General features: G+C 39.4%; 1 protein-coding gene across 1 annotated transcript in view; it reads left to right on the top strand.

Annotated features, from left to right (window-relative positions):
* Positions 1 to 18,672, top strand: part of LOC125458806 (nuclear protein AMMECR1-like) — a 188,198-nt gene that overhangs the window by 129,751 nt on the left and 39,775 nt on the right. Inside the window, exon 6 of the mRNA XM_048544501.2 lies at positions 18,030 to 18,144. Within this exon, the coding sequence (XP_048400458.1) occupies positions 18,030 to 18,144 (115 nt within the window). The remainder of the gene's footprint in view (positions 1 to 18,029; positions 18,145 to 18,672) is intronic.

Genomic DNA, 18,672 nt, shown 5'->3' with positions numbered 1-18,672 from the left:
TCTTAAAATATGTCAGCTGACCACAGATCATCAACTGGTGTCTGTTCCTTTTTACACATGTGGTTAAGTGTTGCTGTCTAGGATTGTAAAGAAAGGGAAATGGCATAATTAATACTTTTAATGCATTAAATACGATAATAGAAAATTATTTGGTCAATCTGAGGTAAACTAATTGTCAGAACAGGATTTATATTGATTTATAAGATGCCCTTACTATCCAATTAACAAGTGTAAATAATTACTGTAAATATTCAGCAAATCCCAAAGTAATTGTTTTCATTCCGAGGGCCTAGGTATGCACTGAATTTTTCATATTCATTTTGTGGGATGTGGGTGTCACTGGCTGGCCAGCAACTGATGCCCATCCCGAGTTGCCCTTGAGAAGGTAGTGGTGAGGTGCTTTCTTGAACCGCTGCAGTCCACCTGCTGAGGGTTGACCCACAATGCCATTAGGGAGGGGAATCCACGACTTTAAGTCAGCAACAGTGAGAAACAGCGATTATATTTCACAGTAAGGATGGTGAGTGGCTTGGAGAGGAACTTTAAAAGTAGTGGTGTTCCCAGGTACCTGCTGTTGTCATTCTTAAAAATGGAGGTGGTTGTCGGTTTGGAAAATGCTGTCTTAAGGATCTTTGAATTTCTACAGTGCATCTTGTGGACAGTACATACTGCTGCTACTGAGCGTTAGTGGTGGAGGGAGTGGATATAGTGCCATTCAAGTTGGCTGCTTTGTCCTGGATGGTGTCAAGATTCTCCAATGTTGGGGCTGTACTCATCCAGGCAAATGTGTGGTATTCCATCACACTGCTGAATTGTGCCTTGTAAATGGTGGACTGGCTTTGGGGAGTCAGGTGTGTTACTTGCCACAGTATTCCTAGCCCCTCACTTGCTCTAGTAACCACTGTTATTGTGGTGAGTCCAGTTCAGTTTCTAGTTGATTCAGTGATGGCAACATCATTGAATGTTAAGGGGTGGCAGTTAGATTGTCTTTTATTGGTGATGGGCATAGCCTGGCATGTGTGGCATGCATATTACTTGCCACTTGTCAGTCCAAATCTGGGTATTGCACAGATCTTGTTGCATTTGAATGTGGACTGCTTCAGTATCAGAGGAGTCGTGAATGGTGCTGAACATTGTGCAATCATGGGTGAACATCCCCACTTCTGACCTAATGATAGAGGGAAGGTCATTGAAGCACCTGAAGATGGTTGGGCCTAGGGCACTACCATAAGGATCTCCTGCAGAGATATTGTGGACCTGAGGTGACTGACCTCCAACAACCACAATCATGTTCATAGGTGCCAAGTATGACTCCGACCACCAAAGAATTACCCCGATACTCATTGCCAGTTTTGCCAGGGCTCCTTGATGCCACACTTGGCCGAATGCAGCTATCACTCTCACCTCACTTCCGGAATTCAGCTCCTTTGTCCGTGTTTGAACAAAGGCTTTAATGAGATCGGGAACTGAGCGTCCCTGGTGGAACCCAAACTGTGAAGGCAGGGCTTCATCTCCATAAGGACTGTGCGGTGATCACTCACATTGCTACCATCATGGATAGATGCATCTGCAGCTGGCAAATAAACCCTTCCTGTTCATGTACCCATTCAGATGCCTTTTGAAGTGTTGTAATTGTACCCACCTCTGTCACTTCCTCTGACAGCTTGTTGCATACACATGCCACCCTCTGTGTGGAGGAAAATGTTACCGCTCAGGTGCTTTTTAAATCTTTTCCCCTATCACCCTAAAACTATATGCCTTCTAGTTTTGGACTCCCCAGCCCTATGAAAAAGACCTTGGTTATTCTCCTCTACTTCCATAAACCTCCATAAGGCCACCCCTCAGCATCCATTGCTCTAAGGAAAAATGCCTCAGCCTTTCTCTATAACTCAAACCATCCAGCCTTGGCAACATCGTTGTGAATCTTTTTTGAATCCTCTCCAGTTTAATAATATCCTTCCTATAGAGGGGCAACCAGAATTATACTTAGCATTCTAAAAGTGGCCTCACTAATGTCCTGTACAACTGCAATGTGATGTCCCAACTCCTGTACTCAAATGTGCTGACCAATGAAGGCAGATTGGAAACGATGAGACATGTTTGTTTTTCCTTCCTGTTGGTTCCCTCATCCACCCGCTACAGATCCAGTTTAACAGCTATGTCCTTTAGGGCCTGACCAGCTTGATCAACAATGCTGCTGCTGTGCCACTGTTTGTGGTGGATGTTGAAATCTTTCACCCAGAGTATGTTTTGTACCCTTGCCATTTTAGTGCTTCCTGCAAGTGTAATTCAATATGGTGAAGTACCGATTCATCAGCTGAGGGAAGACGGTATATGGTAATAAGCAGTTTCTTTGTTTTTCACCTGGAGCCACGAGACACATTGGGGTCTGGAGTCAATATCGAGGACTCCTAGGATGACTCTCTTGACTGTATGCCACTGTTCTGCCACCTCTGCGGAGTTTGCCCTGCTGATGGGACAGGACGTATCCAGGGATAGTAATGGTGGGGTCCGGGATGTTGTCTGTAAGATATAGTACTGTGAGTATGACTGTCAGGTTGTTGCTTCACTAGTCTGAGAGATACCTCTCCCAGTTTTGGGATGAGTCTCCAGATATTAGCAAGGAAGACTTCGTGGTATTGACAGGGCTGTCTCTGCCATTTTCGTTTCCAGTGCTTGGGTTGATGCTGTGCGATCCAGCTGGTTTTTTGTTTTGAGACTTTGTAGCAGTTGGCACAACTGGCTTGCTATGCCATTTTGAGGGGAATAGAAAGTCAAACATTGCCGTGGGTCTGGACTCACATGTAGGTCGGACTGGGTGAGGATTGCAGACTTCCTTCCCCAAAGGGCATTAGTGAAGAAGATGGGTTTTATTGACAGTAGGCAATGGGTTTCAGGGTCATCAGTAGATTCTTTAACTCCAGATTTTTTTAAAAAAAGGAATTCAAATTCTTCTATCTGCTGTAGCAGGATTTGAACCCAGGTCCCCAGGACATTAGATGAGATTTTGTCTAATAGTCTAGTAATACCACTAGGCTATTGCGTTCCCCCCCCCCCCCACAAAAAAAATCACTTTGGAAGGGGCTAGTAAAGAAGGAGGTTTAATCTTATTACTACCAATTTTTCAAGTCCTATTTTTCTCCCTAGAAGGATATTCAATGACACGGACTACACTGTTTTTGAGTGTAACTTGGCATTGGTCTGCAAGCAGCGCCTAGTCAAGTGGCTGAATTTTTAAAAATTGGCAATGAGCCTTAGCAAAAAAAAACTAGAAGTAGGCTATTTCTTTAAAGCCACCTTAAATGGTAACTTCTGTTAAAAGTTTTGTTTTGTATTTCTACCAAAGTCTACAGATGTCCTGTCTATCGTTGAGTTGGAAATAATTGGGTAGCTTGTGACTGGGCATCCAATTGTGGCCCAAGTATAAACATGGCTGTGTGTTGTATCCTGAGATAATGGAAACTGCAGACGCTGGAAAATCCGAGATAACCAAGTGTAGAGCTGGATGAACACAGCTTTTGTGCTCCTGAGATGCTGTTTGGCCTGTTGTGTTCATCCAGCTCTACACTTTGTTATCTCTGTGTGTCGTGTTATGTTGTGTCCTGTTTGCTCCCGCTCCTGCTCGTCAACCTGAAAGACCTTGAGCTTTATAAAACCACCAGTAAAATGCATGCAGGAATATACACTGAAATAGACTACTTTAGATTGTGAATAATATTTGTCAAAGGATACTGTGATGCTCTTCAGTAATGTACATCTGTTGTAAATCCCCTCATACTTCCTTGAAATGACACTTTGATGTCTAGTTTTCTCCATGGTCTTGTGGTCTAATTAGAAACGTGAGATGTTGGAGAAGTAGACATTTCAGGCCCATCAGCCTGCCCTGACATTCAATGAGATCATGGCTGATCTGATAATCCTGAATTCCACTTTTCTGCCTAACTCTTGATTCCCTCACTGATTTTTAAAATCTGCCTGTCTCAACCTTGAATATATTTAATGATCCAGCCTCAGCAGCAAGCATTCCGTAGACTCAATGCCCTCAGAAGAAATTCCTCCTTTTATCTCTGTTTTAAATGGATAACTGTTTCCTCTAACATTATGCCCTCCGGTCCTAGACTCTCCCACAATGGGAAACAACCTCTCTGCATCTACACTGTTGAATCACTTAAGAATCTTGTATGTTTCATTAAGTTTTCTCCTTATTCTTCTATTGTTTTTTAAAGGGAGACAATCAGAAGTAAATGTAATTCACATATATTTGTAACTACTGTTCAAAGAGCTGACACACTCATGGGTGGACTGTTGTGTTCTGTTAGAGGTATTTGAGCTAATGTCATTGAACTAATATGAGCTGTAGCTTGTGCTTTTAGGTGCTTTTATAATGAAGCATTTGTTTAAAAAAAATGCCTCTGATGATATCATCCACAGGGTACGTTTCTGTCTTAGGTTTTCAGAGACCAAATTCAAACTACGTTGCCTCTGTTTGACCTTCTGCACTCTGAAGATGGCATTTAGTGGTCCTGGTTATATCTGGAGGCTTTTTACCTTCGAATATCCAAGCTACCAGATTTAGAATGTAACAAAGAATTGCAGGTGCTAGAAATATGAAGAGAAAAATGTAATTGCTGGAGAAACTCAGCAGGTCTGACAGCCTTGAGTGTCCAGTGACCTCCCTTCAGACTATATTTAGAATGCTAGTCAAATGGCATTAGAAATGAAATTAGGCCAGGAGATGATTATTGTGGCATCTTACTCATGGCCTACTATCTATTTTGGAGCATTGTTTTTTAAAAAATGCATACAAGTAAAAGAAAATTAGCTTGCATTGTCCAGTTGTTGTTTCTGTCATTCATTTTGCTTTAGTAGAGCAGGATTACATGAACTGGCTGCTGGGATATATTTTGCATTGTTTCCATCTATGGCAGACAAAAGACCTTGCACATCAAGTTTAGATTATTCTACCACAAATACCAATAAGTAAGCCCGAAGGCTCCTGATACCTGGTACAAATATTAGGCGTTCTCAGGATCTGCTGGCCAAGGGATACTTGAAGCGTAGATTGGAAAGACGGATTGAGATATTTTACAGACTTGACTGTGCAATGTCTTTATTGGTTTAGAAACAGTTAATGGAGTGTTTACGTTGTCAGAGTTTGAGTCTTGCAGCTACACTTGAGCATGCTCTTTGCTGACACACTCATGGGTGGACTGTTGTGTGTTCTGTTAGAGGGATTTGAGCTAATGTCATTGAACTAATATGAGCTGTAGCTTGTGCTTTTAGGTGCAAATTGAATAATTCATTATTAGAGCTATAACAAAAGAATTGATATCTAATTATAAATGATTAAGCATTTTATGGTGTAGCCTAGATCTAATGATTCTTTGCTGTTGGACTTCTAACAGAACTGTAGGTGGAGATTCTTAAAAGTACATGAAAAAAATTTAGAATCTTTTTTTTTAGTTCTGGCAAAATTTCAAACTCTGGGGTAAACCTGGAAATTTACATCATCTAAATATGGTGCTTCATGACTATCTGTGAAGGACTGTTTCACCTGATACTCGTGTTGCTTTATGGAGTCATGTTCTTAAAGAGAAGGTATGTTAACGTCGTGCAGACTTGATCCAATATTATACGCAAGTTTGGCTGTTTGAGTCTTTACTCTATCATGTGTCTTCTGTGTTTAATTTTTAAATATGTTCAGGGTGTTACATCGTATAAACATTAAGTGTAGAAAAAGAAAATGCAAAAAAAAATTTGAATTGTTCTAGTAGTCAGCCAGCCCAGAAGCTGACCGCCATGTTGTTATAAAATTCTCTAGTCTGCCGTTCTCATGTCCCTCTCTTCTACAACAGAGTGGACAGCTCTTGTTATAGTGACTAAGAGTGAATAATATGCTACAATTATGTATGTACTGTTATAATAAATACTGTTTGGAAGATCTGCGTCAGAGTGGAATCCCTCAGTATGGTGCTGGGACTAATACTATTCCATTTTTTTTACAAAAATTAGGAAGAACTGCGGATGCTGTAAATCAGGAAACAAAACAAATTGCTGGAAAAGATCAGCAGTTCTGGCAGCATCTGTGAAGGAGAAATGAGTCAGAACTGGGGAAAGGTCACTGGACCCGAAATGTTAACTTTTTTTCCTAATTTTTGATTTGAGAACTTGGTGCAAAATGGTTAATATTGCACTTGCTTTCAAATCAGCAGGATAGGTGGAACTGGAGGAGGTGGTTGAGAAATTACAGAATGGATTTGCTGAACGAAGAAGGCAGATAATGTGAGATGAAATTTAATGCAGACAAATGTAAAGTACTTTACATAGGAAGGAAAAATTTGGCAACATAGATGCTATGACTGAAATAGGTAAGGATGAAGTTATGAGAACACAGTAGTATATGTCGGAGGAAGTAATAATCAAACTTTTATAGGCACCTTTGTCTTATTTCACCTTGAATACTCTATCTAGTTATGGTAGCTAAGAAACTAGGGGCATTAAATGCTTGCAGCAGTACAGGGAATTGTTATGATGCTGATGTGTGTTGTCAGGGATCAGAGTAGCAAAGAAAGTAGACAAACATGGTTATTTCAGCCTGTAAAGCAGGCATCTGAGAAATGACCTTTGTCTAGTATATATGTAATTGAAATAATGTTTTAGCCAACCTAAAACATCCTATTTCTACTGCCAATCTTAATTTAATATAAACTTGGATTTAAACTTTTAAAAGAAAATTTTAGGGCGGAGGTCAGGAAATAACACTCCATACAATTTTTACATAAATTATTCCTCAGTGCTACTTATTTTGTGTTTATGAAACATCGCTGCCTTTGAATCCCAAATTGTACCAAATGTAGTAATCACACTGTACTTTGTACAGTAGATGCTTTCAGACCCTCAAGTAACCTCCGCTATCTTTTTAAGCTCTCTTCTTTCAACTGTGATTTCTTGTTCACCTTGCATTTATTTTACTCCACTATTGGTTGGCTCTTTAAGCTGCTTAGACTCTTAAGCACTTGAATTACCTAACTCAGTCTTTCTGCCACTCCATCCTTCACTCCTTTTTAAGACCTCCCTCAAAGTCTATATCTTGTGTTATTAATCACCCATCCAAATATCACTTATGGCTCTTGGTTTTGTTTGTTTACAGCTCTCAATGATACTTCAGCTGCTTTCCCATATTAAAGATGATGGTATTGATGTGGGGTTTTACTAAACTTATAAAAATGGCTCCGCACAGGAGCTTGGAGATTTAAGTCACATTTGCGGATATCCATAATAAGGATATATTGTGTGTCATCATTGAGATCCAGTATATGGTATAATCCAGTCAACTTTCAGTAGTGTTCAACACTTTACATACAATTGTTTTTAAACATTTCTGAAAATTTGTTTCTGTACCAATGCCAAATGTAAGGAAAGTAATACTGCTAACTAGTAACTGCAATTCAAAGAATTGCTCACTGTTGGTGAAGCAGTGAGTTCATATATCTGAATTCATAAAAGGTGCTATAAAATGTGACTTTTAAATATATTTCTGGCTTTTGATTTTCATCTAAAATTTGACTACACTAAGTGTGCCTATTCAGATTCCAGGATTGAATTACTGATCTCTTGGGACAAGACAACACTATTGCAGTTATAAATCTGCCTTTTTTTAAAAAAGAGGCAAAGGAGTGACTAGTTTAAATGAGGAACAAGGGAATGCAAAATTTAATTTCCATCTTGATTTTCTGAGCCATTTAAAATAGTTAGCTTTGAATTTTCAGGGAGGAAATATTGAAGCTGGAAAGGCATGAATGATTTATTGCTGTTTTTAAGATTTTAACTCGTGCTGTACTAAACATTGCTTGAAAATGACTTTCTTCTATTCAAGCTTCTATTCTTTCTCTGTCGCTACAGTGTGAAATTAGATTTGCAATTTTTTTCATTCTTAATAGGAGCAAAAACATCAAAATATCTTTAGTTCCCCGGAGAAGGTATGATGAATGCTATTTTAATCACTAAACTGTGATGAAAGTACTCCCACAATTTCATTTTTGTTAAGGAGTTCAGAGTTTTAATGTTGAGATTTATCTCCTCGTCAGGGAGCTTGAAGTTCAGCGCAACCCTTCATTAAGTTACTGTTTTATATTTTGTGGACAGTGTATGCTTCAGCCACAAAATGCTGGTGCAGGGTGTTGGAGGGTGTGGATATTTAGGATACAAATAAGGTGTGCATACACGTGGTGTTTTATCTTAATTTCCATTAAGTAGTGTGATGCCTAAATGTCAGTAGTCTAATCAGCTGTGTTTAGAACCTTAACTGTAGTATTTAATTGGTAGACTGATATTTGGCTGTTTACACTTTTTATTTCACTTAACTGCTCAAGTTGAGTGTGGAAGAATGCCGTTCCAGGTTTGTTTTTGAATATTTCTCCTATTTGTGCTGCTCCTATTTCAAATATTTATCCTTTATATTACAAGATGCAATAATCTCCAGGAAAACACTGTACTGTGCAGCATGCATCACTGTCTTTGTGACCATTTCAAGTTAACACCTTGTTACTGACTCCCCCACTGAACAAGCAGTATTTCTCAATTTATGCTGACAAAACCCTTCAAAAATGTAATGAAACTTAGTTTCTGAGAAGATTAATAGCTTGGCTTATGGGTGAGGTTACAGACTTGTGGATTTCACCAGCTTCAAAATCTCCCCCCCCCCCCCCCACTGCATCCCAAAACCATCCCAGCTCACCCACGCCTGCCTAACCTGTTCTTCCTCTCACCTGTCCCCCCCCTCCCACCTCAAACCACACCTCCATTTCCCACCTACGAACCTCATCCCGCCCCCTTGACCTGTCTGTCCTCCCCGGACTGACCTATCTCCTCCCCACCCATACTCCCCTCTCCACCTATCTTCTCCTCTATCCATCTTCGGTCTGCCTTCCCCTCTCTCCCTATTTATTTCAGAACCTTCTCCCCATCCCCCTTTTCTGAAGGACGGTCTAGGCCCGAAACGTCAGCTTTTGTGCTTCTAAGATGCTGCTTGGCCTGCTGTGTTCATCCAGCCCCACACTTTGTTATCTTGGATTCTCCAGCATCTGCAGTTCCCATTATCTCTGCGCTCTGATCTGTTGGGTTTGGCTGCAAAGGTTTTGTCACCCTCCTAGGTAGCATCGTCCGTGTGCCTTCGCTGAAAGCTGTGTTCTGTGCCGCTTGTTGTTTATGTGCTTCAGTTTGGGGTGTTTTGGCATCCCTTCTGGTTCTGTTTCTCAGCAGTTTGTACACACCGCGTCTAATTCAGTATTCAATTCCTGGTTTAAATATCAGGCCTCCAGGAATGTGTCTTTGTCTGGCTTGTGCAATTATGGCTGTGTGGTCCCAGTCAAATTTGTATCCTTTGTCAAGGTGTAGCAAGACAAGTGAGAATAGGTGGTGGTTCTTGGTGGCTAGTTGGTCTTTGTGTATTCGTATTGTCAGTTTTCTTCCGGCTTGGCCTACGTTGTGTTTTGCACAGTATTTGGTATATTATGCTGGTTTTTCTGGTTTTGGGTATGCGATCCTTTGCATTCATCAGTAGCTGTCATAGTTTGTGGGCTACCCTGATACCTAGGGGTCTGAGTAGTCACGTGGTCATTTCTGAAATGTCCGAAATGTACAATAGTGTTCTGTCTTCCTGTCGTGGTCTGTCTGGGAGGTAACGGCGGTTTGCGCTTTTCGGGTATCCATTCCTTTTGAAGACTTTGTATAGGTGCTCCTGTTCTGCTTCGTGTAATTCTGGGTTGTTGCAATGTGTTGTGGCATATAAATAACAAGCAGGACAGAACACAGATGCTTCACCAGAGACACACTGACAAAGTTACTTAGCAGAGTGGTGAAATGTTTGCAACCACACCTCCGGCTTGGTGAGTATGTCTACAACCTCGTAATGAAACCTCTATTTTCGGGGAGATGGATAGTTTGGTTGTCTCGCTGATTGATGTATAGCTCAGACTAGCACCAAGATCACAAGGTTATATTCTCATTGTGGCTGAAGTAACGTTGAGGCTAAATCTTTGTCCTATCCTATAATACAATCATTATCTAATTGAGGGGAGCAAACCTCCCCTTGGCCTTGTGAGCTATAATTCACCATTGTCGGCACTATGCTATGGAGGATAAGGAATAATACCATAAGTGAGGGCAGAGCAGGGGGAAGTTCTATTATTGGAAAGGTGTGCTTTTGATTTATTGCTTTGTGTATTCGGTTCCTGAAAATTCAGAATATCTTGCATTTGTCTTATTAAAGTAACTGATTGAATTGAACTCATTTTGCTAACTAGAATATCTGAACTTATAAGGAACCCAAGAAGTTATAAGGAAAGCTTTTTTCAATTTTAATCACTAACTTGAGCATGCTCCAGACTTGCTGTGTAAGAGACTTTACTTTAAACACCTTAATAGGTGCATTACCTGCAATACCTGTATGTATTACAAAGTGGTGAGATTTAGGATATATTCACATGTAGTCAACACTACAACAAAGCCATTTCCACTTGGATGCATCTTTTGGCAGTGTTACTGTTTGCAATGTTGTGCTGACTTCACTTGCTGACGCGGAAGTGGAACAAGCAGCAATGTAAACATGAAATTCAGCCGCCAGGCTCCAAATGATTGAGAGTACTGCAAGGGCATGTCTATGAAGGCAAGGGATAATAGAATAGTTTTTAAATTGTAGCCAAATACAATCAATTTGTATGTTGTAACAAAATTAACACAATTTATGGCCAATAGTGAATGCTTTCCAAATCTTTTGTAGTTTAGGTACCCTTTACTGTTTAATTTCTACAGTACTAATGAATTGTAGATTCGATTCCAACTCTACGGTGAGTGTTTTCCTCTTTTAATAACACAAGTCAAAATCAAATGTTGAGGTGAAGCCCACATAGTCCAGAGTCAGGGGTGGCATAATCTGAGTTGGAAGGACTGTTATTCAGAACATATTCTATATTTTACTAATTTGTTTTTATGATCTATAATGCTGGACTTTTTAGACCATAAGACACGAGTGAAAATAAGGCCATTCGGCCCATTGAGTCCACTCTGCTATTTAAATCATGGCTGATGGGCCTTTCAACTCCACTCCCCTGCACTCTCCCTGTAGCCCTTAATTCCTTTGTGAGATCTTATTTCTTTTTTTCTAATTTTTCCCCTAAGAATTAGTGTTTAAGAAACTGCACCTTTAGCACCTAAGTAGTGACTTGCAAAGTTTTCAGTGTGCTTATTTGAGTACATGTGACAATAAAGCTTATTCTATTCTAAATATTAACTGCAGTTCCATGTCCTTTTTTCATCCCTGTTAGACTCAATACCATTTGTTTGGTAGAAAAGCTAGGATCTCTAACAAGGAAAATGGATGCACTGCTATAATTCATTGAGATAAGGTTTTAGTCAGATTCCAACTTAATCTTATGTCTCTTTTAAAAATTGAACATCACTCTCCTGACCAGAGAACATGACAACAGGGTCAGAAGTTTCTTTTGGTACCAATAGAATGAAACTGCCTTTCACCCTCCCCCAGTAGTTGTTCCTGACCAACTAAATGCATTTCTTTAGATGCCCATTGCGGGGCTTAGCATTTTAAAAACGTAAAATGTGTAACTTACAATTGCAATAAGTTGCCACTGTATAAAGGACTTAAGAAGGAAGAGAGGAAAGGCAGAATGAGCATAATACAAGATCAGCTAGTAGTATGAACCTTTCTTTCACTGTTTCACACTGAGCCTGCTTTTTTTAAATAGTTTTGTTTTCTTTTTGAAACTGTTACTGGCAAATTTGACTGGCTTATGGAAAATACCTGCGAAGTGAAAACTATTTTCTTGTCAGTTTCAAACTGTAAAGAACCTGCAGTGCTTTGCTGAACAAACTCTCAAATCTGGTGATCTTTGCATGTAAGAAGCGTAATGCTTGTTGAATTTAAAACTTATTCACAAATCAGGAGTGAATTAGTCTGTCTGCATCTTTCATTTTGAGCTTTGCCAAATTTCTGCAGTATTTTTCCTTTCACCCCTCTAACTAGAGCATTTTTAAACTACAATAAAAACAATGAACAACCTCCTTTCTTTCAGTTTTCTTCTTGTTTGAAACAGATTATAGCATAACTGCTGTTAATGTCTGTGAACTGAGTTCCAAAGTTGTCACGTTATGTGCGAATGCAATTCATTTTTGAGTGAAACTTTTTTAACTTTCTTTTTGGGCTTTGGTTTAGACATATTTAAATTTCTAGTTTTATGGTAGTTTCATAAATACACAGATATGAACTTTACACAGTTAGAGCACCCAAAAAGTGTGCTTATACCGCTCTAACCTTTAAATTCTCATGCGGTCACCTGAGTAAGTTTTTTTCCATTTTATTCCTTAATTTCACTCCATCACATGTTGTAGTGAAATTCCTCAAACAAGTAATTGACCAGTTTGTGCCCCCTCCAAAAGTTTGTTCCGTATGCATTGTTTGGATGCTTATTCTAAGGTTTGCCTAAACATTTTATGTAGCTGGGAGTTCTGAAAAATAATGAGTTCAAAACTGCTTAATATGAATTTTTCATTTGGTATCGGTAAGTAGTTTTTGGCGAAGCAAAATAATCCTGTGATGTTTATCCATAGAAATATCTAAAAGTATGCAGTGAATGCCCAAGTCCAATTGCTACATTGCAAGGAATTAAATCCTGCCTGTGGTGCTGGATTTGATTGGTGTTGTCTGAAACCTTTTGAGAAAAGGACATGGTTGTAGTACTTTTTGACAGACAACTTGGTGATTGGGTCTCTGGACTTCATGCAGACTGAAACATGTAGCACACATAGTGTTCTGGTAACATTTTGTGCTGGCCAGTTAATTCCAAATGGAAACCAGATCCATACTTCAAAATGTAGCTGTTCTTTTCAAAGCAATGTTCAGAACAGGTCTCTGATTTCTCCTTTTTTTTAAAAACGTATTGAGAAGTGTAAAATATATACAGATATACATGATTCACTATTTGCTGTTCCTTCATTTGTGACCCAGCAGGAGGTCAGAATTAGAGTGCAGATGACTTTTTTTGCGGGAGGGAGCGGAGTGGGAGGAGGAGGTGATTAGAGAATTGAGCAAAGCCATAAAAAAAAGTGTTAAATGATGGCGAATTTTGAAAGCATGATGTGATTTCTTTTACTGTTATTAGTGTAGGACAGCAAGCTCAGTGATAATGGGGAATTGAATTTGCAAGTTCAGACAATCGCAAACAGTTATAAATTACCTCCAGTTAATAAAGGCACAAATGTGAGAATTCACTGAGTGCATTGGAATAGCCGAGTCTGGAGGTAATAAAGGAATGAACGAGGGTTTAGCAGCTGATAAATTGAGATTACGTGACCTTACCTATATTTTAGCTGAACTGTTTGTGTTTTGAAGGTGGTGGATGGGATGCCAGTTAAGTGGAATCTTTGTCTTCAGTGGTATTGAGCTTCTTGTTGGAGCTGTACCCATTCAGACAATAGCAGAATACTCAGTCACGTTTCTGACTTGTTCTTTGTGGAATCTAACAGGCTTTAGGGAGTCCGAAGGGGAGTTATTCCCATCCTCTGATCTTTTTTGTAGGCGCAGTGTTCATATAGCTTGTCCAGCTCAATGGTAAACATGGGGATGTTAATAATGAGGCACACAGCAATGTCTGTGCCATTGAACTTGTAGGCATAAATGGTTAGATTTTCCTTTGTTGGAGGGCATTGTGACCTGGCAGTTGTAGCATATATATTACTTTCAGTTGTCAGTCCAAGCCTAGATCAAGTCTAGGTCTTGCTGCATGTAGATGTGGCCTGCTTCAGTATCTGAGGAGTTACAAATAGAATTGAATATTGTGCAACTAACAGGAAACATTCTCACCTTTTGACCACCTGGTGGAGAGAAGGTCATTGATACTATAGGGGCGTTTCATAAAATATTTGAACAAGTTGATTTTAAAACAAATCTACACAGGAATTCCAGAGATGTACTAGTGCTAAGATGACTGACCTCCCATAGTCAGCTCTATATGGCTCCAACTAGTAAAGCTGAGGGAAAGGCCAAGGAAATGATCCATGGGGTATACTGGAGATAATGATGCAGGAGCAGGAAGTGAAATCTTTTGTTTTGGAAAGAACGTCCTCTTGCTGTGATTTAGACTGTTAAGAATGGAACTGAGGGGAGATCCCTATCGTGATCTTTATTTAATGCCGGAGCAAGCTCAAATGGCCAAATGATCTCTTCCTACTCCCCAATGGTGTTCTTATGAATAGGCTTTCATAATGTAATGAGGTGAGGTTCAGTGCATCGTCTGCTGTGGAAATATTGTGGAGAACAGAGGACTGATTGCTATACAGCTGAAACTTTGAAGATGATGTTGGAAGTAAAAAGGAGGATGCTGTTTCTACCAGGTGCAGACACGGGAGAAATATGATTATAAGGCAAGAGAGGGGCATTTGGGAGATGACGGATTCAAGATTAGAGTGCACGTACTCCTCTTCGAATCCCTCTATTATTTCATTTACAAAAGTGAATTAAGTTGGTTAAACTTTATTTGCCTAGACAAATTGCATTTATTCAAGAGATTTTATTTTGTTCTAGGAGATATTTTTAAAAGCTGTCAAGTACCCATTTGGCTGAGGGTCTTGTGGCGCAATGGTGGCATCCCTGCCTCTGTGCCAGGAGGTCTGGTTTCAAGTCCCACCCACTCCAGATGTGTGTAGTATCTCCGAATAGGTGGTTGGAAAATATCAAAAATAAACCCATTTAGCTGAGGGTCATCTTGCAGTGTCATGGCCTCTGGGCCAGAAAATCTTGGTTTAAGTTCCACCACCTCCAAAAGTGTGTCATAATATGTCAAGTAGGATGATTTGAAGTATCTACCCTTTAGTTGGGTTTTTAGATGAATTCCATATTACAGGTGTGTACCATCTGGAATTCTGTATTCTTCAACTCCAGGTAATGTTAGAAAATTGCCAGTGCTTCTGCAGTTACTGCTTTTGTTTTCCTCAGTATCCTTGGATGTATCTCTTTTAATGCCGTTGACTTATCAACTTTTAGGTACAGACAGCTTTTCTATTCTGACCTCTTCTTAACTTTTAACCAGTCCCGGTCTCAATTCCCTCCCCTGACTTTGACACTATCTTTGTACTGTTTTAAAAAAAATGTAAAGTATTCATATCTCAGCAATGGTCCCACCTGAAAGTGCAAATTCCATTTTGATTTGTAATTGGCACCACCATTTATTTTACAACATTTTTACTACTTGTATGCTTAAAGCAGCCTTTCTTGGAATCTCTATAACTGGATCTATTCTCTCTCCTTTTTTTTTAAAACTTCTCATTACTTTTTTCACTTGCCTCTGAACTTCTGGCATTCAACATTGATCTTGTTTGAATTATCAATCTGACATCCTTTTCCTACTTCAGTGTATTGTCTTATCAATTTTGCCATCAAAGAGCTCTGAATATGCTTATTTTGCCTTTTCATCCTTGTGGGACTGTGCTTCCACTGTACCTAAATATATCCTTAAAGACAGATCATTGTTCAATTACAACTTTGCCTAGCAAGCTTGAATTCTAACTTACTATAGGCAGGTCTGCGCTCTCAACTTCCCTCTGACCTCTGTTTCAAAATATTGATATCCCTCCTCTTCTCTCTTCTTTCCTTCGGGGTATCTTTCCTATGCATTGTCTATCTAAAGTTATTTAGAATCCAGTCCTACCTGCTTTTTGATCCAGTATTGCTGTAATGTCCTATCACCCCCTTGTCTGTCCAAACCAACAGCTCACTAGTCATAATTATCATTCTCCCAGTGTTCACATACATGCAGTCTAAACCTAATTTAGAACATGTATTTACTCCTACTGTTACCAAATGCCTGTACTGTTACTTGCTCTAGGGTTATCTAGTGCCCCTTTTGACATTCCCAACCCTTTGTACAACTTGTTTTTCCCATCTAATATTGGATTTCCTAGTTGAAACCCTTCTCGATAGCACAAGCCATCTATCTGCAAGGGCATTGAACTGGTCAGTATGGGCACTGGTGTGTTCCAACTGTCGTCCTTCACCATCCAACCACACATGCAGCTGCTTAACCACCTTTTAATTCTGTCCCCTCTCATGTGTAGCATAAAATCTGGGTATTAGCATTTAGGACCACCATTTTTTAAAATCTTTCTTGGTCCTAAAACTTATCTGCCTGTTTGCCTACTTGCTACACGATGAATTGTTCTCAAAAACCAAATACAGTTTGAACTTATCCCCCAAGCTGCCTTTGCCAATTTGATTCATCAAACCCACCTGAAGTTTAAAATCTCTTAAATGTTGCGGTATCTTTCTTACAAGTTTTCATTACAGCTTGATTTATGTTCTCTCCTGTAGTATAGCTACTGTGAGGGGGCCTATAAATCGCCCACACCAGTGACTACCTCCATTGCTTTCTCTTACCTGCAACCAAACTGCTTCTACATTTTGACCCTCCAAACCTAAGATCAGCTCTCGTCACCTCAACCTTTATCAACAGCCATATTGATTGAAATAAGAGACCATGTTGCAAATTGTGTTCCAGATGTTACTGTTCCAGAAGTACAGTACAAAGTCAGCTACCCATTTTAACAATTTGTCTATTAAAATAAAAGATCATTCTGATGTGGATGATTTAGTTGATGAAATCCCACACCTGTGATCACAATAAATCCTTTGAATCTTTGTGCATTTTATACACTGCACATCAAAATGTAAGAAGTGATTGAAACTCACGGCCTACATTCTTAACCCATGATGGTACTCCATTTGGTGTGTCATCATAACATTGAATTACTTTGGAAAAGCAGTGCAGTTCTCAAAACTTGCATGAGAAGTTTTAGACTCTGTTTTTAAAATTACATTCCATTTCATTCCATGAAAGTAAAGGAGGAGATATCTCTATATACGTTCTTATGTATATACTATTATTTCTGGCCGAATGCAGAATTTTGCAAAGCCTGTTGAATTGGATCTCTTGGCAAATGTAGAACACATCTGAAAGTTGTGTGAGCAAACTGCTATCTTGGTATTATAACCCAGTCACTTACTCTAAAACTGAGTTTATTGCCAGTGCCTGATGGTTCTGATGTGTTGTCTCTCAAAATTCCACATACACAAATTGCAGAATCATGGACCAGAATTGGGGTTGCCATGCATGGGTTCCCTCATTGATTTTGAGACTGATGCTAGCTTCTGATGCATGTGCCCAGTCAAACACTTAAATCCAGAAGTTGCTGTGAGATTATCAGTCTCCATAGGGTATACAATGAAAATCTTTGCAGATTGAAATCAAATAGAAATCACTGAAGAGAATGTGTTCTTTTATGCTGTTAAGCTTAGAATCATAAAATGCCTATGTTGGAGGAAGAGGCCATTTGGCCTTCCAAAGATTATCCTACCTAGACCCTCACCCTATTCCCATATCCCTGCATTTACCTTGGTTAATCCATTTACCTGCTCATCTTCGGGTTGTGGGAGGAAACCCACACAGACTCAATGTGCAAACTTTGCGCAGACAGCGTTGTAAGAACTGAAAAAGTTGCAACTTGTTGGCTGAAGTGCACCTGGATTATTAATGGCATTCTAATTTCGTAATTATGGCTGAGAAACCCCTCTAGCTTTGACAAACTACTTTTATTTTAGTAGAATATCAAATGTCTCAATAAGTGCAAAAAATTAAGCAGCTTGATATATCAGCTTCTACCTTGCAGGTACTCCAATCATTTTTCCATTAAAACAAACGATAGTCAGTGCATTTACTTTCTTGTCAACCACCTGTGATTACTTGAATGTGGTTAATGATGTCAAGTAAGTAGGCAGCTGATGTTGCTCACCTTTGGAGACTCCTTGAGTTTATCTTGTGCCATATTGAAACTAATATCAGTAAAGGAACAGAGGTCCAGTTCTTCTTATTTGGCAGCCAAGTATGAAATCCAGGTCAATGAATTCATGATTTTGTAATGGTCTGGATTTCAGTTTCAACAAGGGCTTTTTCTGTCTCCTGTAGTGCCCTTAAAGACAGTCGCTTTCCTCCAATGACGAGGGAAGAATTACCACGGCTTTTTTGTTCGGTGTCTCTTCTTACCAACTTTGAAGATGTTGGAGATTACTTAGATTGGGAGGTATGTAATTTTTACTGAATCTAAATCCTGGAAATACTAATGCTTGAAATTTACACTAATGTGCTTCAAAATAACTTCGAATTGCATTCTCCAGAGGTTGTGGCAGCAGTTTTCAAACAGTTTTTTTTCTTCTTTTTGGGTAGTTTAATAGCAATTTGAGGGGTTCTTTTTTTGCAATACTTTTAAGCCGTTGTATCCCGTTTGCACAGGAGGATGAAGTTTTAATTGATAACATACTTGACGTACCCCATAACCACACATCAAAATTGTGCATTTATTCCTTTTGGCTAGTTGGCATTTACTATCTATTCCAGAGTGCAGGAGATTTTGTACGTCACTGCCCTAATCTCAGATGGCCTTAATGCTATTGACGCTTTGCATTATGGAACCTTTTTTTTAAAAAAAAATACATTTCAGGTGGAAAATAGAAATAAGTAGGATCAGACAGCATCTTAGACATGTTCCACCATTCTGCTGGATCATAACTGGACTAATCCTTGATGGCCTTAATCTGGCTTCTTCCATATC

The sequence above is a fragment of the Stegostoma tigrinum genome, chromosome 15 (assembly GCF_030684315.1).
Source record: "Stegostoma tigrinum isolate sSteTig4 chromosome 15, sSteTig4.hap1, whole genome shotgun sequence".
Lineage (NCBI taxonomy): Eukaryota > Metazoa > Chordata > Chondrichthyes > Orectolobiformes > Stegostomatidae > Stegostoma > Stegostoma tigrinum.
This window is presented reverse-complemented; position numbering and strand designations above follow the sequence as displayed.